The sequence below is a fragment of the Lissotriton vulgaris genome, chromosome 6, assembly GCF_964263255.1.
Source record: "Lissotriton vulgaris chromosome 6, aLisVul1.2, whole genome shotgun sequence".
NCBI classification, from domain to species: domain Eukaryota; kingdom Metazoa; phylum Chordata; class Amphibia; order Caudata; family Salamandridae; genus Lissotriton; species Lissotriton vulgaris.
Genome location: NC_141694.1, coordinates 618,540,997 through 618,566,601, shown reverse-complemented (window position 1 = coordinate 618,566,601; position 25,605 = coordinate 618,540,997). Strand labels below are relative to the sequence as shown.

Sequence of the window (25,605 nt, the reverse complement as noted above, 5' to 3'; positions counted from 1 at the left end):
ATAAAAAAAATCCTCATTTTCAGAAGGTCTATGCTGCTTGCTAGTGGATTTCTTGTGCAGAATTGCAATTTTTGTAATTTCACGAGTGCGAGATTGTTGCTGCCCGCCGCACCTACATGTTCGCAATTGCGAACTTACACCGCACGCCGCAAAATTGTATCACCAAGAAAAAAAATCCGCTGCATGCGAATTTGCGGATTTTCAGTAAATTCGCGAGCGTTTGCGGATTGCGAATTTACCGAAAATCTGCAAAATCCGCGAGCAGAACGGATTTTCCGCCTATGCTGAGTTGAAATTAGACATTGATCCATGGACCGTTCATGCCCTCCGCTCCTGGGAGCACAATCCATTCAGATTTCAAGACACCTGAGAGACTGGGTAGAACACATTCAGCTAAAAGACGTGAGGCGCAGTCAGCACCCTGAAATGCACACATATTCCCACTACTACTTGTTACATTTATTTATTTATTTGAAAATGTTTATATAGCGCTGGCTTGAGCCGGAGGTATCAGAGCGCTTTACATGAGGATCAGTGAGTTACAGGTTACATAGTTACATCAATTAAATCAATGAATCACGGAGGGAGGAGGAGGGGAGGGAAGGAAACACAGCAAGGAAATGAGAAAAACAATGTCAGATGACCGGCTGGGTAGGTGACGGAGGAGGGGGTGAAACCAGGGCCAGACTCCTCTATAGCTGTATGTGACAGTTCCACAGGGCATAGGCCATGATCTACACACGCGGATTGATGCAATATACTGCTTCATGGAAGCCCTGGCTAGGGTAATGCACACAGAATACTTAGCACAAGCGCTATCGGATCACAACCCACTGCAGCTGCACCTCTCGTGAGGCCCTCGCAGAGCTAGGATCCTGACCTCGCATCTCCCTGTAGCTGTGCTTAGGGACACGACATTCCACACAGCTATATTACAGACGATCACCACATACTTTCAGGAGAATACAGGCAATGCCTCAAATAGGGGCGTAGAATGGGACGCGTTTAAAACAGCCAATCAGAGACATGCCATCAAAACGACATACGGCTCACGCATGGCACTGACAGCAGATTTACAAAAACACGAGGCAGAAATCCAAAGATTCGAAAGTCTAGCGCCCACAGACCCCCTGGTGACTGCTCTGCTGGCCGGGCGCGGCTATCATATAAGGTGACTTCAGATAGTCTATGTGCACTGGATTACAAACACTATCTAGCCCGACATCACACAGAGGGTGATAAAGCAGGAAAAATGTTAGCTTGGCTCTTCAAAAACTGATGTTTCCCAACCTCCAATCACGGCAATATACAATAACGAGGGTGTATTAGTAAACACACAGGCAGCAATCAATGACTCATTCTAGAAATTCTATGCAACTTTGTATAGGACGCCTGCCACTGATAACCTCCCCCACATTTAACACTTTTTAGAACCAGTGCAACTTCCACAGGTCACAAAACCCCAGCATGACTCACTAGAGGAACCTATCACAGAAGTTGAAATATTGGATGCCATTAAGCAGTTAGCGTCGGATAAGACCCTGGGCATGGATGGCTGGCCTTCTGAGTTTTACTCCACTTATTCTGAACAACTCGTGCCCCAGGTATCGAGCGTATATAAGGACGCTTATGAAAGAGGAGAGCTCCCAGCATCCTTGCAAGAAGCATTATTAGTGGTGCTACCTAAACCGGGTAGGGACCCACTGCAAAAGGCATCATATGTCATTACTAAATGCCGACTTTAAAATATTGGTGAAAGTGCTGGCCAATAGGCTAATAAAAACATCATCCCTCTAGATACACGAGGATCAAACAGCTTTATTCAGGGGAAGAGTACGGGATTGAACTTGCGCCGTCTGTTCAAGTTATTGGACTGGGCCCATGCGGAGGCTGACACTCCCTGGTCAGCAGCCTTGGATATTGAAAAGGTGTTTGACACCTTAGGGTGGCAGTATCTGCTGGAAGTGCTGGGCAAATTCAGCTTTGGGCCTAAATACTTACGCTGGGTACGTGTATTATACCCCAACCCACAGGCAAGAGTAAGAACATGACAAGACATTTCTCCTCAGTTTGTTCTTGAGCGAGGCACCAGACAGGGCGGTACCCTGTTGCCTATCCTATTTGCATTTCCTATGGAGCACTAAGCATGCAAATTGCGACAATGGGTGTTGGAATGGGGAATTCATGAAGACAGGCAGGGATATATAATTTCGCTATACGCAGTCGATGCACTGGTCTGCCTCCGGGGGGATGGCGAAGTATTGCGGAGCCTGATGGCGCTCCTGTATACCCATGCTCAGGCCTTTGGCCTTTGGGTTAAGTGGCCTAAGTCAGTAGTTTCACCCATGAAAGCGGTGTAACTACATCAGAGACAGACCATGCCTAGAACCCCTTTGAAATGGGCATTCGATTCCTTCAAGTATCTGGGTGTGCAGATCTATCATTCCAGTACAGAATTAATCGAAGGGAACTTGGGTAAAGCAGTGTCCAGGGCGCACGTGGCACTACTGTTCTGGTGCGGTCTATCCTTGTCTCCTATGGGCAGAGTGGCCATCGCTAAAATACTTCTTCTCCCGAGGCTTCTCTACTTCTTTACTGCACTCCCACATAGGCTGCCTCAGAACATATTTAAGGACCTGGAAGTACTCCTAGTTGCACTGAAATGGGGAGGCTCAAGGTCGAGAATGGCACTCCGTAAACTGTCCCTTCCACTCACAGATAGAGTATTGGGGGCACCAAATTATGAATATTATTATGCTGCTGCACAACTTCAATGGCCAATGAGATGGCTACTGTGTGCCCAGGTGACAGACGTGTCCAGCTGGGCAATGCTTTTAAAACATTGAGCAAAATAGAATGTCTATCGAGCTCCACCACTCTGACGCAAAAGAAACAGGGTAATCTGCTAATTACGACAGCTAGACATAGCTGGCTACGGTACAAGCCAAGCAACACCATATGCACCCCTGCTACCACTTGAGATTTTACCAGGTTCGTTCACTTGCCACGACCGTCCGGAACTAGAGTCCTGGGCGGCGGTGGGATTGGATACCTGGGACGACTTATTTGTGGACGCACAGTTCCAGAGCCTAGAAGAGTTGATAGCGGACTTCGGAATCACGCAGGGTACATTCATGCTTTATGCATTACTAGCCCAGCAATTCCACCAAACATGGGGTAAAATCGAGACAGAACCAGACTCATCTCAGGCGCTGCAGACCTTGTTTACACATGGGAAGGGCTGACATGCGGTAACAGCGATACATTGCTCACTTAGGCCTGGCCCTAGCCTCCTACTGGCAACTCACCGTTCATATTGGGATTCCGAGCTGTCAGCTACTATGAGTGATAAGCAGTGGGTGCAGTGTATAAGGTACCCAAAATTATATCCACAAACACTAAGCAGAAATACACACAGTTTAATTATTTACATCATACCTATTTAGCAACACACAGACTGGCTCGTACATGTGCCCTACATTTGTCGACATATGCCCTCGCTGCTCTGGGTCAGACCCAAAGTTCCTCCACATGGTCTGGGCACGCCCTTGACTTAGTGCCTACTGGAATGAGATTGCGGCGACACTAGGAGAAGCAACCAACACTACTGTACATGTGCAAGGCTTACACTTTCTACTTGCAATCACCAAGTGCACTGCAGCACGGAAAAACCTTAATAAATTCCTTGACCCAGGTTTGGCATTAGCAAAGCGGAGAATAGCTATGTCCTGGAAATCGAGTGCTGCTCCCAATGCGCGCATTTGGCTGTTGGATTTCCGCAGGGCATTGGTGGCTGAGCACACAATGCAAACAGTAACAAGACAATATATCGAATTCAAAATATAGACTACCAAAATATCGTAGTCAAAATATCGAATGGACAGAATATAGTGATGAAAAATATCGAACTGAAGGTAAGTAATATAATATTGATTTTTTAAAATATAGAAAGTCAAAATATCTAGGTATATAATATAGGTATTAAAATATATCGAATTTTTAATAATATTGAATTTTTTAAAGTGTTTTGTATGTTAGTATATAAGTGGAAAATTTATATTATTTTTGTAATTTATTTTAAGTAATGAATTTTATGTTATTTAATTTTTGCGTAATTTATTTCGGTAGCGGGTAATGGGTTTATAGGGGAATAGGGTGAGAAGTAATTTAATTATATTAAATTAAAAATTAATTTTTAGAAATTTCTAATTATTTTTAATTTAATTTTGCATTTTAGTTCTGTAACGGGTTGTGGGTTTATAGGGGAATAGGGTGAGAAGTAATTCAATTGTAATTATTACATATTTGTATTTATTTATTGGTATTCATTTTGAATTTTAAATTGATTAATTGATAATTATGTTAATTTTGTTAATTTATTTCTGTAGCGGGTTGTGGGTTTATAGGGGAATAGGGTGGGAAGCAATTTAATTGTAATTAAGTAAATAGTTTGTATTTATTCATTGGTATTGATTTTTTATTTATTGTTAATTAAATGTTAATTGTTAAATAATTTGTTTTAATTGGTAATTAATTTGTATTAATTTATTAATTGATAATTACGATAATTGTATCAATTTATTTTCCATAGTGGATTGCGGGTTTATAGGGGAATAGGGTGGGAAGTAATTTAATTGTAACTAATTACATCTTAAAAATACTTTTTGTGTATTGATAAATAATTTACTGTTAGTTAATTAATTTGTATTAATTTGTATTATTAATTAGTTTTTGTTATTGAAAATTAATTAGTTGTCAATTAATTACGAATAGGTAATTAATTTTAATAATTGGTATTAATTTGTATTATTAATCAGTTTTTGATATTGAAAATTAATTAGTTAATTAATAATGAATAGGTAATAATTCGAATAACTAATATTTATTTGTATTTATAATTGATTAATTATTACAAAATATTAATTTGAAAATTAATGTTAGTTAATTTTATATTGGTTTTGATATTAATTTTTTCTTAAATAATATATTGAATCATTACTTTCCCTACTGTTAAATTCACTAGCGTGGGAAAAGTAATGTTTACCCCTACGCTATCCAACGCTTTCCCTACTGTTGCACTCTCTGGAGTGAGAATAGTAATTTTTACCCCTACGCTATCCAACGCTTTTCCTACTGTTGCACTCTCTGGAGTGGGAATAGTAATTTTTACCCCTACGCTATCCAACGCTTTCCCTACTGTTGCACTCTCTGGAGTGGGAATAGTAATTTTTACCCTCCCGCTATCCAATGCTTTCCCTACTGTTGCACTCACTGGAGTGGGAATAGTAATTTTTACACTCAAGCTATCCAACGCTTTCCCTACTGTTGTCCTCACTGGAGTGGGAATAGTAATTTTTACCCTCCCGCTGTCCAACACTTTCTCTACTGTTGCACTCTCTGGAGGTGGAATAGTAATTTTTACCCTCCCGCTATCCAACGCTTTCCCTACTGTTGCACTCTCTGGAGTGGGAATAGTAATTTTTACCCTCCCGCTATCCAACGCTTTCCATACTGTTGCACTCACTGGAGTGGGAATAGTAATTTTTACCCTCCTGCTATCCAATGCTATTGTTGCACTCACTTGAATGAATGAATGAATTACGCATTTGTATAGCGCATGGCTACCCGGAGGCATCCCAGCTCATTAGACTCATTTCATTCTCTGAGGTTTAAGCGAACAAGAAGGTTTTTAGCAACTTTCTAAATCTTAAATGGTTTACTTTTATTCTGACTGATTCGGGGAGGTTGTTCCATAAATTTGTGGCTTGTAAGGAAAAGCGACTCCCCCCCCCCCCCCATACGCACTCTCCTTGTTTTGGGAACCACTAGCAAATTTTGGGTATTGGATCTCAGAGTCCGCTTGGGGTTATATGGGCAGAACATTGATTTAATAAGTGCTGGTCCGATTTTATTGACTGCCTTGTGTACCATAGTCAAGGCTTTAAATTCCACTCTCTATTGCACTGGTAGCCAGTGAAGCTGGCGCAATCCAGGCTTAGCGGATGACCTTCGTTGGACATTCAACAGCATTCGTGCTGCACAATTCTGTACTGTCTGAAGAATTTTAACTGTCCCTAGTGGAGTCCCGAGCTATAGTCCGTTAGCATAATCTAGGCGTGACAAGATCAGAGCTTGCACCATGATCTTCCTAGCTTCAAAAGGAAGAAGCTTAACAATTTTTCTCAATAGCCTGATCAGAGCGAAGCAGCCAGGTACCTGCTACCTTCGGGCCTGTACCGCAAAGTTCAGAGCTGGGTCCAGCCAGACCCCCAGGCTCCTGATTTGCTCCTTTGGTGGGGGCGGCTGGCCAAGGCTGGCAGGCCAACAATTTTCAACAGTGGTGGGTGGGTTGTATCCCAGCATCATCACCTCCGTTTTTGCACTGTTTAGCTTTAAGAAGGATTTATCCGTCCATTCATGGATCTTGTCAAGGCAGGTGGAAAGATTATTATACGGGGCGGCTTGAGTGGTCAAGGAGATGATGAGCTGGTTGTCGTCTGCATACGTCACCAGTTGTACCCCCCAGGGCAACACCACCTCAGCCAGCGGCCTCATATATAAGTTAAATAAGGTGCGGCTGAGGGATGAACCCTGGGGAACACCACACTGTAGACGCATTTGGGGGGAGGATACATTGTCCTCAACCACTGCAAACGACCTGTCGGGCAGGATGGAGCACAGCCAATTAAGCGCCTGGCCCGTGACACCTACTTCTCTTAGCCTCTGAATCAGAATGGAATGATTCACGGTGTCAAAGGCTGCGCTGAGATCTAAAAGTAGTATGGCCTCACAACTTCCACTGTCCATGATCTTCCTTGTTTCTTCCACCACTGTGATCAAGGCTGTTTCAGTACCCTGCTTGCTTCTGAAACCTGTCTGTGTGGGGTGTAGGGAGTTACTATCCTCTAAGAAGGAAGAGAGCACGGAATTTACATGCTTCTCAGCAAGTTTGCTAATAGTTGGCAAAAGAGATATAGGTTGGTAGTTTGCCCAGTCCTCCGGATTAAGATTGGGCTTCTTTAGCAAGGCCCTAACTCTTGCCTGTTTCCAGGAAGGAGGCACAATGCCTGATGCTAAGGAGGGGTTAATCACCTCCTGAATCACTGGGCTCACAGTATCGGACACCAGGTTCAATATGGTTGGAGGTGCAGGATCTAGGGGAGAACCAGATTTTAGATTCTTTAGAAGCATCTTGGTATTTGGGCCATCTAGAGGGGCAAATTTCTTGATCTCAGTTACGCCCACATAAGGGACTAAGGTATATTCAGTGGGAGGGTGTTGAAAGGATGAAAAAATACTAGCCACCTTTGTGGAAAAGAAGTTAGCAAGTTCATGACAGCGTGTAGTTGCTTGGCCAGGGTCAGCAGTAGGAACAGGGGGGGCAACAAGAGATTTGAATATTTTAAAAATTTCTCTAGGCGCATTGGCCGCTGAGCTAATTTTTATCTGGAAGTAGTTGGATTGTGTAGTTTTAATTTCCTGTTTATACTTCCTTAAGGCTAGCCTATAGCTCTCCTTACTGGCAGCAGTGTAATCTTTCCTCTAGCTTCTCTCCTGTTGTTTACACAGCAACTTGAGAGCTTTCAGCTCAGGGGTGTACCAGTGTTTTTTGTTTCTGCCGCTTCTGTGGGATAAATTTTATCTTAGGAAGGGTGTGATCCAAAGAAGCCCCCACCCATTGGTTAAACCACGCATCAACCTCCAGAGGATCATTCGTTAATTCGGGTAGCGTTTTCTTAAGGTTCATATTCCAACTGTCGGGTGGGAGTTTAGACCAGACTCGGGTTGTCCACTTGGTAATATTTGCCGATTCATGCTGTTCCTCCGGGGTCAGGGAAAAAAGTAATAGTGAAGGATCAGACCAGGGAACCTGAATCGAATTGTCAAAACTAAGGGTATCTATATTGGTATAGCAGTGATCTAAGATGTGTCCTGCTTTATGCGTTGGACCTGTAACTATTAGCTTCAATTAGAGCACTTCCAAATTGGAGGTCAAATTACGACAAGCTGGAGAGTCAGGCTCATCGAAATAGATATTCAAATCACCTAAAATGGTGAAGTTGGGGGCAGAGCTTGCACAATTTATTGCGTTAATAGAAAGGTCCTCACAGAATTGGCCATAGGGGCCTGGGGGTCTATAGAGCATAAATCCAGACTAAGTGCAGATAGGGGAAAAAGAAATGGCAAACTTTAGGCTTTCAGCCCCTGAAATTTTAATCTCTTCTGTTCAACAGGTCAAACTTTTCCTATAGATAATAGCAATACCCCCCCCCCCCGGCCTTCTGAGCGATCTTGCTTCAGTATCGCAAAGTTGGGGGGTAGAGCCCGAATAATGTCATGCTCTGAGCTATCATCCATCCATGTCTCCGACAGGAAGAGGACATCAAGGTTTCCTTCCTCCAGGAGCATGTGGAGCTCGATCGCATGTTTTGGCAGTGATCTGCAATTCAGTAATGCGAGGGGGAACTGATGAGGTGTATCCTCTGTACCACAGGGATTGCCCGAGTTAAATTTATAATTGCATCCTGTGCAAGGTTTAAAAGTCCTTAAGTGTGTGTTAAGCTTAGTTCAAAGAAAACTTTCCCTCCTCCTTAGTGCGAGTAGATTGTCACAACAATAACTTTTAAAGGGGCAAATTAGGTTTGAACAAACAGGGTGCCTGGACCCTGGGCTCGTACTGGCCCGGACGGGCACAGACAGGCAGGACTCTGGCATGACTCCGGCGTGAGTCCGGCACGTCCACAAAACGCGTCCGCTACGCGGAGTAAGCACGTCCCCTTTTGTAGAAAGCTAGAGCGCGTCGTCAGGGCGCAACCACACGCAGTATGGCCGCTGTGACGCCTTCACCTCCCCGGGACCAACTCTCAGCGTCAATACTCAGCTGAGAGTGGCCCAGGTGGCAGTGGGATGATGGAAGAGTCTAGTCCGGTGGAAACGCTTTCTAAGTGAAGCGGAGGTAATTTGCACACACAGTTTAAAAACGAGCTAAAAATGCTTATTTAATCAAGCATAGTTCTAATGAGACAAATAAGAAAAGGCAGAGCAAAGAAACTCTGGCTTCCGCCTCAGAGGGTGAAATTACAGCTATGATGCGCGCCGGAACGGAAGCCCCTTTTGTAGAGAGCTAGAGCGCGTCAGGGCGCTACCACACGCAATATGGACGCTGTGATGCCTTCACCTCCCCGGGACCAACTCTCAGCGTCAATACTCAGCTGAGAGTGGCCCAGGCGGCGGTGGTATGATGGAAGAGTCTAGTCCGGTGGAAACGCTTTCTAAGTGAAGCAGAGGTAATTTGCACACACAGTTTAAAAACAAGCTAAAAATGCTTATTTAATCAAGCATAGTTCTAATGAGACAAACAAGAAAAGTCAGAGCAAAGAACCTCCGGCTTCTGCCTCAGAGGGTGAAATTAGAGCTGGGGGGATAGTAATTTTTACCCTCCCGCTTTCCAACGCTTTCCCTACTGTTGCACTCACTGGAGTGGGAATAGTAATTTTTACCCTTACGCTATCCAACGCTTTCCCTACTGTTGCACTCACTGGAGTGGGAATAGTCATTTTTACCCCTACGCTATAAAACGTTTTCCCTACTGTTGCTCTCACTGGAGTGGTAATAGTAAATGTTACCCTCCCGTTATCCTACGGCAAAAATATTGTATATTTTTTTAATATTATGTTAATATATATATATATGTAATAAAGAATAAAATTGTATGTTTTTTTCATAACTTACATTAATTATTTAATAATTTTAAGGTTATTTAAGTATTTTTAAGTATGTTTTAGTTAATTATATTTCATTAATTTCAAATTAATGTCAAGACATTAAAAAAAATCGAAATTTTGAATAACTATATTTTTTAAAACGATATTTTTGATTCAATATTTTTGTACCTACCTGTTGGTAGATAGGAATTCGATATTTTTGCATTCTATATCTTTTCTTCGATATTTTGGTAATTCTATATTTGTGTATTCGATATTATGTCAGTGATCCGTTGAAAACACTGGAGGCACCCTGTGACCCCTCACAAACTAACCCCATGCAATGGCAAGAATACTTGTCATTTATGGAAGAAAAATGTAATACACCTAGGTCACCACAGGGAAAAGATGGTTTCCTACTCTAGGCATGAATAACAACATGGTAATATATAGATGCATGCAAGCTGGGCCCCTCCCCAGGCATGACCTGGCCTAACTAGGTAATACCTCAGGTTTTGCAAACACATGATGGTGTGGTGCGCGCGGCATCGCACCCTTCCTTCTCGCTGCTCCTGCTGTCCTTAAAGGGTACACACACAAGCAGCCACCCTGGTGCACATGTGGCCCGAATCACATAGTGCATGTGGGTTAGTTGATATTGTATAGTTCTGTGTTCATTGTATTGGTTGGTATGAAAATATTAAGATGAAGAAATTCAGTTGCTTTATTTGATGATTACAAAGTGGATAACATACATAGACATATACAAAATGTTAAATACGGTTCTCTTTTCTTTTTTGCCACCCGCATGCAATGCAACCTGGCGCCCCACTTGGGGGCCGATTCTGATCCTGGATTTTTATTTTCCAAACAAATCGGATCCGTATTTTTTTCCATACAAATTGTACAAGTCCCTTCCAACCCGTGTAGTACGATTCGTACGGGAAAAATACATACAGATCGGCCCGATCCTTACTAATCGGATCGGGAAAAACTGTACGACACGGACTTGTAAAAAAGACCATACAATTTGTAAAAAGGCTGTCCAACCCGTCAAGTACGATTCGTACCGGGTTGTCAGCATACGATTTGTATGGAAAATGGCCTGTATACGGGGAACGACTCGTACCGGGCAACAAAGTGAACCCCTATACGCCTCGTACCCTGGTATGACTCGTTCTGGGGGTACAACTCATACCTGGGTACGGGTTGTATAGGGGTATGAGGCGTACAGGGGTCCCCCCACATGCAAGGTGTGTGCGTACCCCAACATCGCGCATGTACGCACCGTACATACGTGATTTTGGGTTATGGTGCGTACACATGCAATTTTGGGGTACGGTGCGTACATACGCAATTTTGGGGTACGGTGCTTGTACGGTGCGTACACGACCAGTACCCCTTCATCGCGTATATACGCACCATGCCCCACTTTCCGTGTCATCTGTATGCACTGTACATAGGCACCGTACCCCTGTATTCATGGGGTATACAACGCATACATGGGGGGGTCTGTCTCGTACTGTTTTCGGGGCTTACAAGATTTTTCCAGCACTTTTTGGCTCCTGTAAAAAAAGAGCTGTGTGGAGTGCTGTTTGTACGAATCGTACTTGACGGGTTGTAAACTGCTGCCGGGAATACATGGGGACGTCGCGTACAGAGCAATCCAAATCAGAATCGCTTGTATATACGAGTTGTATGGTCTTTTTTACAATTTGTATGGAGTGCGTCTATTTGTACGGATCGTACTTCCTAGGTTGTAGGGGAATCTTTACAAGTACAAGTTGTATGGGGAAAACGCTCCATACCACGATTTATACAGCGTTTTTCCAGGATCGGAATCGGCCACCAAGTGTCAAGTATGTGAATGTCACTGTAATGTTCTGTATGATATATTTGGCAGATTGTACTATGCATAACCTGTGAAAAAACCAATAAAGACGATTAAAAAAAAAAGTATCTAAAGCAGATCATTAATGGGGGAACATTTTGCTAATTTTCTGTATTAGATGCATAAGTAATTTCTAGCCTGACAAAATTCAAAGGTGAGCCTGTTCAAAGACAGCTATCATTGGCAACAGTCTGAATCTGTGGCTCAGGTTTGACTGTGGAAAATGTATATTACTTTCTTTCCCGCATATTTTGAATTTTTTTTACATTTTCTGCTAATTCTGTATATTTTTTTAATTTTGGCGAGGTTTGGGAAATATCAACATATTTTCGTATCACTGCTTAAATGTCTGAGCAGTGAAAATCTGTACTTCAAAAAGGAAAGAAGAATGATTGCCAACACAAGCTATCCCCCATTTCTGGTACTCACTGAAGTACGATTGATTTATTCTAAGGCTGAATACTAACACAGGCTAACGCCACTGCCGGTACTGACTGAAGTACGACGGATTTATTTTAAGAATTAACACCAACTCAGGCTAGGAACACAGCTGGTACTAACTGAAGTATGACTGATTTATAATATTAAATAATAAAAATGTAATTTGTAATGCACATGTTTACTTTACCTGAAGTGACCCAGCGATAGGAAACTGAGTACCATAACTTAAGCACACTGGAAGAACCTAGCAGAAGCAGAACAACCAAGTTTTCGTTTTTTTTCTAAAAATCAGTTCAGAGAGAGTCAGCCAAAGTTACACAGGTAAAGAGTTCTAGATTTTAGGAGCCAAGTGTCTGAAGGCTCGACCACCAAGTCTGTTTTTCCTAACCCTGGAGTGGAGGCCAGTTTCGCCACAACTGTTCTCAGAGCTCTATTTGGTACGTAGGGAGTGATTATGTCCCATAGATAGGTTGGGCCTTGGCTAGAATGCGCTTTGTGGCAGTAGCAGAGAGCCTTAAATGTGATTCTCTCTTTAACTGTCAACCGAGCAGTATCCGGCCTGCTGCTTTCTACATGTGTTGGAGCCCATTCAAACGTAATTGAATGACACCTAAATACAAAATATTGCAGTAATCCAATCTGGAAGTAACCATTGCCTGGGCTACAGTCTTTTGGCCAGCCTCAGGAAGAAGGTGAAGGATTTTGGGGAGATTTCAAAATCTCAAATCACTTTCCTGAGAGCATTGATCTGGGCATCAAACAAAAGCTTTTCATCAAAACCAGATGCCAAGATTCTTCATCTTGTACTGCCGGAATGGTGTTCAGGTGTCTGCCCAATACCAAGACCTCAGGTTTCTTAGTATTCCGTTTTAGACAGTTGAGGTCGATCCAAACAGTGACATCAGAGAACCACACTGTGGTAATGGTGTCTTTTCTTTGTTTTTATTATAGAACTTAGAGTGTTGTTACGTCACTTAGAATTTGTGGATGTAATCTTAGAATCTTTAGGGGGATAACTTGTTTGAGATGAGAAGCTTTTGGAAATTTGATTCAGCTGGACGCTTTCATATTGGCACCAGTGGGTCGGACAAGGGTTGGTGGAACAAGAGTTCTGTTGTGGTTCTCAAACCTTGGCAAGAACAATATTTTGGGAAAGATGAAGATGGTGGTGATGTGTGGGTTGATGATGAAAATGACATCTGTGACAATATTCCTCAGAGTTATTTGAGTAATGAAGAACTTAATATACCTCGTGCATGTCAGAAGGAATCTAATGTGTCTGAATCCAATGAAGAAGAGTTTATGGATTCCTTTGTTCTAGAAAATTCTGAGTTACAAAAGAGAAATTCTAGGATGTCTAAGAAATTTGATGATTATATTTTAGATGTTTAAGAAATTTTCTGATTTTGTTTTGCAGCATTTGTTTTATTTTATTTTGTTAAAAGGATACATACCACGGATATTGAAGTGAGACTTTTTACTATCTATAATACTTGAAGAGTTATTAGCGGCTGAATTCTTTTGTGCCAAGTATGCATGCTTAGACTGATTGTACACTTTAAGAGCCGTCTTGTAATTCGACATACAGCCGGGGTCATAGCTTTTTCGTCAGAGGAGCTCCAGTCTCTTGCAGTTCTTTTTTGAAGCCAAGAGTTCATCATTGAACCACACATCTGAGGGCTTTTGTCTCCTCAGCGTTTGTTTGACCAGAGAAGCACTCTGGTCTAGAGCGTCTCCTAGCCAACTATCCAGTTGAGTGCTGGCCTTGCTTACATTATGGTCCAGGTGCAGCTTAAAATTTCTCAGAGCATGATTGAGCCTCATTGGTGTCACTGTGGACCATTTCCGGACCCAAATGGGTGCGGCAGTCGAGATCGCAGTCATCCTATTCCAGATCAAAGGAATGGCTGAGCTCTCTGACCATATAAGTGGGATGGGTATGCAGATGCCACTATTCGACATGTTAGTAAACACGAGGTTGAGAATATGACCCAGTTTGTGTATAGGGGAAGAGACTAGCTGGTGAAGTTGTAGGCTCTCTAAATCGCCAACTAATGTATTTGCCACCTGGCAATTAACATCATTAAAATGTATATTAAAATCACCCAGGACCAGCAGGTTAGCATAGCACCAAGCTAGAAGTGACAATTGGGCACATGCATCAACCTATTTAGGAAGTGCAAACGGTGCGAATCTGTAAATTTGGCCGTTTGCGCCTCCTAAATACGTTTTTGGGATGCATGAAACAATTTTTCAAAATTCGCTTTTTTTTGCATTTCCTAAAAATGCGAATGCATTTAAGGAATCGCATTTGTGCAATTCCTTAAATGCAATGCATCAATTTTTAAAAAAATGCGAATTTTGAAATAGGAAGTGCAAATGAACACGAGGTTGACCCTCGTGTTAATTTGCGAAATTCTTTAAAAAAGCACAAAAATGCATTTTAGAAAGTCTCATGTTACAGACACATATGTCCTTAGGACATGCATGTGTGAAACATGCACTTTAAAATACATTTCAGGGGTGCAGGGGGGGGGGTCCTTTGGACCCCTCTCTGCACCCTTGCAATGCATCAACAAATTGCGAATTCCAAAAAATAGAAATGCAAAACGGCATTGATTCCTATGGGCCTCTAGGCCCATAGGAATCAATGTAATGCCATTCCTTAATTGCAATTCGCAATTAAGGAATCACAAATTCCGAATATTAAGAAATCCTAAAAAAATGTAGGGTTTCTTGATGCATAGGATTTTGCAATTCCTAAATTGCGATTCCTTAATTATCGCAATTTAGGAAAATGCAAATTCCTACAATGATGCATGTGCCTGTGTCTACTAAGGAAGTGGAAACGTTCAGCACTGGCCCAGGGGGAGGGGCAATAAAGGAGAAATCCCTATATTACTGCATTTTTTGAGAGGGTCAAGGAGAAGAAGGAGGCTATTCCACGAATGAATGCCAACACAGGCTAACGCCACTGCGGGTTCTTACTGAAGTACAATGGATTTCTGTTAAGAATGAATACCAGCTCGGACTAGGAACACAGCTAGTGCTGACTGATATACAACGGATTCATTCCAAGAATGAATACCAACCCAGGCTAGCGGCACTGCCTGTACCGACTAAAGCATGAGCCATTTATTCTAATATTGAATGAGGTGAGCTGTAGACTGGCAGACGTAACGATTGCCTGCATCACGAGTCGCCCAAATAGGTCGCCCAGTCCTGTTCACTGAGTCACCTAGTGGAGGTTATCTCATCTCCCATGACTAAATTTGTAAAGCGAACTCGACTTCATGGCCCAGGGAGGCTGATGAGAGACACTTTGACACCAGAATCCACAAAGGGGAGCTCAGGCCACACGTCGCAGTGTGAGAGGAACAGGAGGATTACACATTTCGATTAGCTTCCTTTCAAAACATTCAATAACACCGAGAATACAAAACCGATGAATACTTAGACGTACTTCTAACAATTTTTTGCAAAATACTTTGAGAAAAATAAATGTACATTTCCACTACTGGCGGCGCACATTTCCTAGGTTTTGTCTGGGGATTTTCATTTGTCCCCGCAGAAATGTGAACACATACACACTGATACACCTGGACTGTCCCGGGCTATTACTATCATTTCCCAAGCTGTAACTCGATGAGCCCTGGCGTAGTGATAGCTTTTCTCTAGTAGTGCAGGCGATTTCAATCACTTGCTCCTGCACACCTGTGTTCTGAAAACTCTGAGTCCCATCGATGCCCTTTGCCTGTGAAAGTGATTTAAGTTCAACTCTGTATGGAAAGGCTCTTCCTGACCTTCTGTCATTTCTTTGCCCTCAAGGATCTGGCCTACAAGGAGCGCCACTGGCACGAGGCCTGCTTCAAGTGCGCCAAATGCAATCACTCTTTAGTGGAGAAGCCCTTCGCTTCCAGGATGGACCTCTTGCTGTGTATTGAATGCTGTTCTAAGGAATATTCTTCCAAGTGCTTCAGCTGCAAGAAAGCCATTATGCCGGGTAAGAATCCAATCACTTCAACTCACAAAAGCAGCATTTCAATTTTCTCTCTTCCTAGAATGCTTCTTTTCATGCTGAAATTCAAGAAGTGTGCTTTGCAGTTGAATGAAGATGGGATGTCGCAAAGACCGGGCATTTCATTAGAAGGCTGTTATTTAAATGGTCGCCCAGAATCTAGTTTCTAAATGGGTTTTGATTTAATTTAGATTTCAATGCCCAAATGGATTCTGGTGATATGACTGCGAGGAGCTACTCATTGAACAATGGAAGCATAACGTGTACAACAAGCATTCACAAAACCAATAAGTCTGACAACAAGCATTCACAATAACTGACTTTTGATGTTTATGCTAGGAGTTCTATCGAGTGACATTAATGAAGAAGGAGGCAACACATGGAGTGATGCTTTTTGACATTGTTACTGCATGTTTTGCTATTTGTTGTTGTTGTTTGCAATGTAACACATATAAAAAGTATCCTATTTGCACACAGTAAAGTATTGTTAAAATATTGAAACATTGCTATGTGGGAATGGCAGTGATGTGCATTTAAAGCTGCTTGTGTGCTATCTGCAGTATTCATGAACGTGTGTATGAAAAGAAAGATGCAACCCAGCAGTATTTAAATTGTGTACTGGGGTTGTCAGTCGTGATTCCGACACAGTAGAGATACATATTCATATGTCTGGATGTCTGTTTCGCATTGCTTAATGTACAACACACAGGAGATGCAGGGGTGTAGCTTGGTCAGTAAGATTTGGGTGGAGTAAGCTTCATAGTTCCCAACAATCTCTTTGCCATATTGTTTGAACTGACAGCCTTTTGGTGGGTTTCTTTAAACGTCTTGCTTACTAGCCTTATATTTGTGCTGATTTCTTTCACTTGGCCATATGACTCTCAACACTTTACCACTGCCAACAAGTGCTAAAGTGCTTGTGCTGCTCTCCAAAAACATGGTTTGATTGACTTATCCTCCATTGGTATATTTAATTGATCTTTAAGTGCCTAGTAGAGTGCACTACATGTGCACAGGGACTGTAAATTATATGCTATTAGTGGGCCAATTGTGCCACCCAAACAAGTAGCATTTTAAAACGTGCCTCAGGCCTCCCACTGCAGAACCTGTATGCATAATAATGATAATCCACATTTGTAAATCGCGAACCATCACCCATTAGTGTCTCTAGGCGGGGGGGCCGTCGGGAAGATTAAGCAAGCTGGCCACGGCGTCACACCTCCACACCTCTCCCTGCATAGTTTACGTTGCTATGCCGACTTGGCATTTAAAATCCCTTACTAAGCCTTAAAGTCCCCATTTATTACATGTAAGTCACCCCTAAAGACGGCTCTAGGTAGTCCGTTGGGCAGGATGCTGTGAAATTAAAGGGTAGGACAGATACGTTTAATTTTTACATGTCTTGGTAGTGAAAACTATTGTGAGCCCTACTCTCCCATAGGTTAACATTGGGAATTCCTTATTACGCTTGAACAAATGTAATTCCTTATTGAGAAGGATCATCTCTATCATGTTTTATATCATTGGAATTGTAACAATAAATCATCTTTGCTTGTAAAGCTGAATTTATTATTACCCTTTTAAAAATAGCATTTTAGAAAGATGGATTTTCTTTTGCTCTTAGCCCTGTGAGCCTGCAGCATGTCTCCAATGAACACCTGGGGTGGGTGACAGCTGGACTTTGTGCAGTCCCTCTAGACAGCCACACACAAAGGGAGCTTAGGTGTGACTGATGTGCCACACACATCCTGATGGGTCATCCTGGGCAGGATGGGAGGGAGGAGCTTATACTTACAGTAATGAATGGGAATTGTCCATTCCAGTGGGTACTCGCAAATTGCGCACTCAATTTCAAGGGCGCAAGTGTTCTAAAAGGACACGCTGTTGCACCCCTGAAATGGGCATGTATGTACATGTGGCGCACATACATGCCCTAAGGGCATATTTTTGTGCCACATGGCACTTTGAAAACAGCAAAAAAGTGCTTTTTTCAAAGAATTCACATATTACCAGCAACTGCAACTTGGTGGTAAATTGCAATTTCTTATGCTAAATTCGCACAACTTAGGTGCTTTCTACGTCGCATTTAAGGAATTCCAATTTGCGATTCCTTAAATGCAATTGCAAAATAGGGAATCCCAAATTTTGCGATACCCTATTTTGCGATGGCCTTTTGGGATGATACATTCCAAACGGTCTTTTCCTGTTCGCAAACGGGCAGATTCTGAGAATCGGCCCGTTTGCGAACCAGAATTAGGCTTCATACATATCCCCCCTAAAATGGCAATACATTGGGAATATTCAGGGACTATTCACCAGTTTTAGGAAGTTGGATGTTTCGGGGCCAATGCACAAAGGCTTGCAAGAGTATTTAAAGAGTACTCATGTAACACTATTTCCCGTACTACTAAATATGTTTTGAGAGTCAGCCAATTTATTGTACCTGCCTGCCTCAGCAAATGTAGGTGCAACACTGCTGGCCTGGTCTCTTCCCCAAGGTTTATTTTATAGTTCTGTTACATTTAAGACTTCAGGGGAACATTAAAGTTAAGTATGCATTCACTTCCTTTGGTGCCCCACAGTTTCAGTTACACATCATGAACCTCTACTTCAGTGGGGGAACAGCATGTGATTTATAAAACAGACAATCGAAAACAAAGTGGGTGCTGGAAAATGGGGTGGACGGCTTGCTTCCTTGGAACTTAGTGCTTTTCTGAGTGTGTAGTCTTATCCTTTAAGGCAGACCTAAATGTATATGTCTGTTAAAAAAGAAAGTTAATTTGTCTTTCTGCAGGATCACGCAAAGTGGAATTTAATGGAAATAGTTGGCATGAAACGTGCTTTATTTGCAAAGATTGCAAACAACCCATTGGGTCAAAGTCGTTTATTCCCAAAGACTGCGAGGACTACTGCCTACAATGCTTTGAAAAGCATTTTGCCAAACAGTGCAGGGCCTGCAATCAGGTAAATAACACACAAACATCACAATCTGTGTCCAGAAATTATTGTGCATTGTGACTGGTTTCATTATGACACTAAAGGTGAAAAACTCAGCAGCCAGACTCACCCTCAACCTCCCACCCAGAACACACCACACCTCAAGGCGCTCCACTGGCTCCTGAGAAACAAGCACACTCAGTTCAAACTCCCCACTCGAACAATCATGGAACTGCACAAGATAGGCTTGAACAGGCATATCTACTTCCAAGACCCACATAGACTCCTCCAATCGGCTGGATTCCTACTCGTACACATTCCGCACATACACAGAAAGCGATCAAGAGTTGGGGCTTCTCGTACATTACTCCGAAAGCGTGGAGCAACCTCCCACTACACATAACAGCATCTTCCTCACTTTTTTTAAAATTTAGTTATTGTGATTTTTATGAACATCAAAAGTACAAACCTTACAGTCCCCAGGCTAATCAAAGTGAGTTTGACATTTCTCATGTGGTGTATTCAGATATAGTTAGCTCGCATAGTTTGCTGGAAAATGAAGAGATAAACATGTCCACATTAATCTCAGATCAGTTGTAATGAACACCAAAGCACCTCCTCCATTCCATAGTGTCCCACTACCTAGTGGCCAACAGGAGTTACAGATCTAACCCCGAATGGAAGGGAGCTCAAGGAGATATTCATGTATTCTCAGTTCACTCCTACACCGCCAGCTTCTCCACAACCCCGATTCATGTATGAATAATCACCCATCTTCCTCAGCCCGAAGTACCAAGTACATACTAACTGGGTTCCAGATATCTTTCAGGTGGGATCTAGTTGGCATCAGTGGTCAGTGTTTTTCTAGTTGTTGCTGGCACTGGATCACATCCTCGAACCAGCAAGTTACATTCAAATTGTCTGATTATCCCAAGTGCAATGCTACTTGTTCTTAGCCAAGACTAGCATCATAGCAGCAAGCTTTTGTGTATTACCTGAAACATCTTTAACATAGCCTAAGAGAGCTACCAGGGGTGTCCTCTGAACCTCGCTGCAAATCACTCCAGCAATACAATCATATACCTAGGACCAGAACACTGCTTCACTTCCACGCCAGATACATATAAGCACGGCATCGCAGAGATTGCATGTCCACTGAGAGCCCCATTTTGTGAAGTCTAGTGCTTAGGTGGGATAGCCTATGTAAGAATTTGATATGAATCAATCGCAATCTATAATGGGGTCAGAGCATATCCATTTGGGCACAGCAATACTGCCTTTTCTCACCCATCACGTCATCATCTAGTTTGGCCTGCCATCCACTTGTCACTCTTTACTCGGCCACATGGGCCTTATATTTAGGCCTGAGCAGAATTTAAATGATGTTGGTATAATCTGAGCAATTTCGGGAACTCCGTGTTAATCTTTGGCGCACAATTACCCATAATAGCACAATTACGCCCGCTCGCGTAATTAGTAGTAATTTGGGGGTAAAGAAATCCTACACCATGAGCACATTTAGTGAGTGCGGGTGGCTGCTCATGCTGTTCTTTACATTCCGTTGCATTTGGCGCTACTTTCTTAGTGCAAATCGCATTCACATTCATTTTAGATGCGAGTGTGCATTTTGTACCAAGAAACAAGCACTAAATGCCAGGAGTAAGTTGGAGGAAAATCCTACCCCAAGTGCTCATTTAGCAGGTGCAAGAAGCTGCTTCAGCTTGTTATTCATGCTCTGTTGAATTTAGTGATCTTTCTTAGTACAAAATGCATTCTCCCATTCATTTTGGACATGAGGGGGTATTTTTGTGCTAAAACGATGGCGCTACATGCAGAATTACAATCTTGTGTAATTCAGCTAAATCTAGAAGAATATTTCTGTAATTCTGTATGAGTACACCACACGTAATTAAACGGTTACGCCCAACCATACATGCATAGGTGGAGTACAGTGTTGTGATTAACCTCCGAAGCGTAGTTTAGAACACCATCTAGCACCTGTACGCTCTCAGTTTCTTGTTGGAAAGTGCTATGTATCTGTTTAGTAGTACGCTGTTGGTAATAGAGGAAAATATAAAATGATGTCCGATCTATGGTATTCTGGACTTCTGGACATTTTGTAATGTAATAAAGATACTTTTAGAGTATATGTCCCTCATCACTGCAGGGGTCATGCACCTCAGCTGTTGTTGAAACTGTTCACCTGGCGTTAAAGGCAGCATCAAGTTAGGTGCTAGTGGTCGGCTCAGCAGAGTGTAGACAGTCAAGGGGAGCTATTATCCCAAGTCCACCCCACAGATTTAACAGTATAGATCTTTCCCATAGCAAGGCCGGCCTTAGGCATGTGCAAGCTGTGCACCTGCACAGGGCCACCAAACCCCAGGGGCCACCACACCAATATATATCCTTAATATAATAATCTTCTGAGGATGGATACATATTTGTGTGGCCGCCCCTGGCAAGGATTTGGCGGCCTCCGGCTCTGATCCACTTCCAAACACCCTGACCCCCCCAACCCTCTCTTCACTGGCCTCCGCGCTACCCCGCCCGACCTCCTCTTCCGGGGCCCCCTACCTACGCTCCTTGCCCAGGGCCACCATCAGCCTAGAGCCGCCCCTGCCCATAGGACACGTCGGAGGAGGGAAGATCTTCTTAGCTATGGGGCAGGAATCAGCCTTGCCTGCCTCCACCTCAACATGCGGTTTGGTATGGCATGAGATGTAGCCAACAGTGACCATGTTGAGCTTGTGCGCAGAAATAGCATGGTTTATGGTCAGGTGCTCACGATCCGTTCTGGTCAAACAGCATGGTCACCACCTTCCAGGATAGCCTTGGCTGTTGACTGGCTCACATCAAGCTAATAAGGAGGGATCTAACTTAGTCAAAGGATGCTCTAGTCAGTGGGAGCGGTATGTTTACAAAGAGGTGGGGGAACTTGGGCAATACAACCATTTTTGTGATGGAGATTCTCCCAACAAGGGACAAACGAAGTCTGAACTAGATCGGAACACACTCCTCTTGCCATGCAAAAGCTATAGCAGAGTTTTCCTGCCATAGAAAGCTGTGTGATGTCCTTCTTTATCCATATTCACAGATTTTGGACTACCGAACCAGCCTACTTCAGTGGAAACTCAGTTGTAACGCAAGTTAGTGTTTTTTGTCAAACTTGAAAAAGCACCGCTTCAAAGTTTAATCTCCACTAAGCATGGGTGATAGATACGTCATCAAAGAATGTCCCAAAAGAAAAGACGCTGAATCGTGATTGCAAAAAGTTCAAGGTTCTTTTAATAGTCCAATTAAGAAACCAGCCAACGCGTTTAGTTCCGTCAAGCGGAACTTCTTCAGGGCTGTAAGTCCTAAGGAAAAAGGAAAACATACAAAAAGCCAGTGTAAGTTACATAGAAACAACATGTGTACATACATTGATAGATAAGTAAAAATTACACCAAAAAACACCCACATTAAAAACATACTAGTGTCTAAAAATTGCAGCATTTAGATACATCAGTACATTGTTAGACCATTTCATCCTAGTTATAATGCTGCATATTCAATTTATTTCAGTCTCTTTGTTTAATTTGACTCTAAGCCCGACATTGAGACAGTGTTATTATAAAAGACGCCATTTGGCTATTCTCATATTTGCTGAAAAACAAATCCTCTTAAATGATTAGATTTCAAATTGCAATCACAAATATCAGCGTTGTCAGTATTATGAACATCAGAGCATCCAGCTGTGGGAATCGTCCCGCACTTAGCATATTCATAAAGTGTTGAATCACCTCACATAATGTGGTACCACAGGGCACTTGATTATCCCGAGGCAATGTTGTTTACAAAGAGAGGAGACTATATTTAAAAAGTTGTCAATATAAGACATATAACAGCACCGGGACATGAGACTTAATATTGTCCTCATGAAACAATGTTCCAGAAAAACCCCTTAAAAAATTCCTTGGTTGTGGGTGCATGATCAAAACCCATTGGTACCCCAAGTTGTCAAAGACCAGTTCGATACACATGAAACTAATACTTCATTCGCCATACACTTATGCAACTAAAGATTAATTAAAAGTTACCAAAGTGGAATGATATAAAAATATATATATGTAATTCCTACCGCAATAGATGTCACCAAATGTACATATGTTCCAAGCCAAATCGTCATATCAATATACATCCATTCCCTCTATGCGGGTAGTCCAACTGAAGTAATTCCAAGCTCAAAAATGTTTTTTTCAATTGCGTTTCACACTAATTTTTCTGACGATGTAAAATGTGGTATTCGCCTAAGAAAATACAGGAAATAAAGTATAAGGGAAATTTTAATCCCCAAATATTGCATATCTATGGCCTTGCGTGCCTGTGTGTGCAGTTCTCACCTAGTGCGTAAGCGATGATTTTGCATGCCTTAATATTTGGACGAGCGCACTTATCACAGTCCAAAGGTCCCAACTCTTGTTCTTCACTCGGGACGCAATACGTAAATCACTTTAAGATAGTTACCTAGAAACAATGTATTTGATGTAGCCGATCACCACAAAATATATAGTCCTTATTAACACTAGTGTGAATCAAAAACGCGGAAATATAGGTACCCGCCGTATTTCTTGGAGCATAAACTTATAGGTAATCAATAAGCATGGGCGAATTTTGCGAATCTGGCGTTCGCGAATTTTGCGAATTTGCGAACTCGCAATCCGCAAAATCCGCGAATTCTCGCGAATTTGCGGATTTTTTTTTGTGTGTTCGCAAGGATTTCTGCCAGTTCGCAAGGATTTCTGCCAGTTCGCGTGGGTTTTGTACCAGTTCGCAATTGCGAACTTACATGTCGGCTCGCAACGGTCACAATTTGTTGTTTCTACGTCTGGTTCATCATCACAGGTTCCCAGCACCCTCTGTTTCACCCCTGCCACCCTCTGTTTCACCCATGCCACCCTCTGGTACATCAATGCCACCCTCTGGTTCATCATCACTGTAGATTATGGGGGGGAAAAGCAAGCACACCTGCCTGCTTCAACTGATATGAATTAATTTGGGGTTGATTTATTAATGTGTCACTGTTTTAAAATTCCAGTCTGGCACCTGCTTCCTTATCTGTAATTTGCTTTCTGTTGCAGTGCAATTTTTTTTTCCAGGACCTTTGTGGCCTACTTGTAGCTATTCTATGAGCCTGCTGTGAGGGTCAGAGCAGGGTCATACAATTGTTGCAACTAGCAACTGAACTCTGGAGGGGCCATTGTCAGGAAGCACTACAGGGAATGGTTACTAATGATGAGTTTGAACTTTTGAACCTGCTGAATGCTTTCACTATTGCAAAACTCGTTTTTCTGAAGAACAGCATTACAGCAACTGTAATGCCCCAAACAAGCTTATATGAGAAAGTTGATTTCTAATCCAAAAGTTATCCAAAGAAAATCAAAAGGCCTCAAATCCAAAAAAGTGCAGGCAAATGTCAACCTGAGGAGTTATTCTGATAAAAATCATCATTTTCAGAAGGTCTATGCTGCTTGCTAGTAGATTTCTTGTGCAGAATTGCAATTTTTGTAATTTCGCGAGTGCTAGATTGGTGCTGCCCGCCGCACCTACATGTTCGCTATTGCGAACTTACACCGCACGCCGCAAAATTGTATCACCAAGAAAAAAAAAATCCGCTGCGTGCGAATTTGCGGATTTTCGGTAAATTTGCGAGCGTTCGCGGATTGCGAATTTACTGAAAATCCTCAAAATCCGCGAGCGGAACAGATTTTCCACCCATGCTTAGTAATCAACTCAAAAGCGACCCGCCAGCATTAGTCAATCACATTGGGTAACCCATGTGTCCGTGTAAGGCACATTTGTAAGGCAAATGTAGTTAACAAATGCACAAATTGAAAGTGGTTACGGTCTCCGTTTCTAATTGAATTTATACGCAGTTCACACATTATGCATGAACTTTAGTTTGACATACCTTAGTAATGTGACGTGCACAATTTGCACCGTCCAGTGGTCCCAACGCAAGTTAGGGCTACTTTCAAGTGGAAAATCAATGACTTGGCCCAATTATTTGTGATTCCCTTAAATGCACTAAATGTATGAAATTCATGCAGCAAGGATTTTAGATTAATTTCACAGTCCTCACATAAATAGTCATATAGTCTAAAAATATTGATACCATGAGCTTTCGGCCTGTGTAGTTGAGACTGAGTTCAACATGGTGTTGTCGCAAACAAGCTGCAAGCGGCCCCATGGCTATGCCATACAGAATCGGAGAGAGTAGGCATTCTTTTCGGCGCCTCTGCCGGCTGAAAAGTGGAGAATAGGAATCTCGAATAGCAGCTTGATCAAATGAAGGAAGGAATAACTAAATACAATCTGACAGAGTAGTCAATATGGCCACTCCAGTGATTCAAACCCCTTCCTAGCATATAGGAACATTGCCACAGCCGAAACTGCATGTTTAGTGGGAAAGAGGGGGCGTGCACATGTAATGCAGAGTGGATCATCCTGGAACAAATCACAACCGGGCAGGACGAGCAATATCGGGCAGAAGGGGAAGGATCCTGTTTGAAAGTAGTTTGGCCAGAATATTATTATCTATGCTAATCATAGACAGCTGCCTAAATTGGTCACAT

At 42.4% G+C, this 25,605-nt stretch overlaps 1 protein-coding gene across 2 annotated transcripts in view; it reads left to right on the top strand.

Annotated features, from left to right (window-relative positions):
* The window catches only part of FHL5 (four and a half LIM domains 5), a 287,889-nt gene that overhangs the window by 192,108 nt on the left and 70,176 nt on the right, over positions 1-25,605 (top strand). For both annotated transcript variants that reach the window (XM_086926634.1, XM_086926635.1), the window contains exons 3-4: positions 15,865-16,039; positions 18,849-19,018. In XM_086926634.1, the coding sequence (XP_086782760.1) occupies positions 15,865-16,039; positions 18,849-19,018 (345 nt within the window). The remainder of the gene's footprint in view (positions 1-15,864; positions 16,040-18,848; positions 19,019-25,605) is intronic.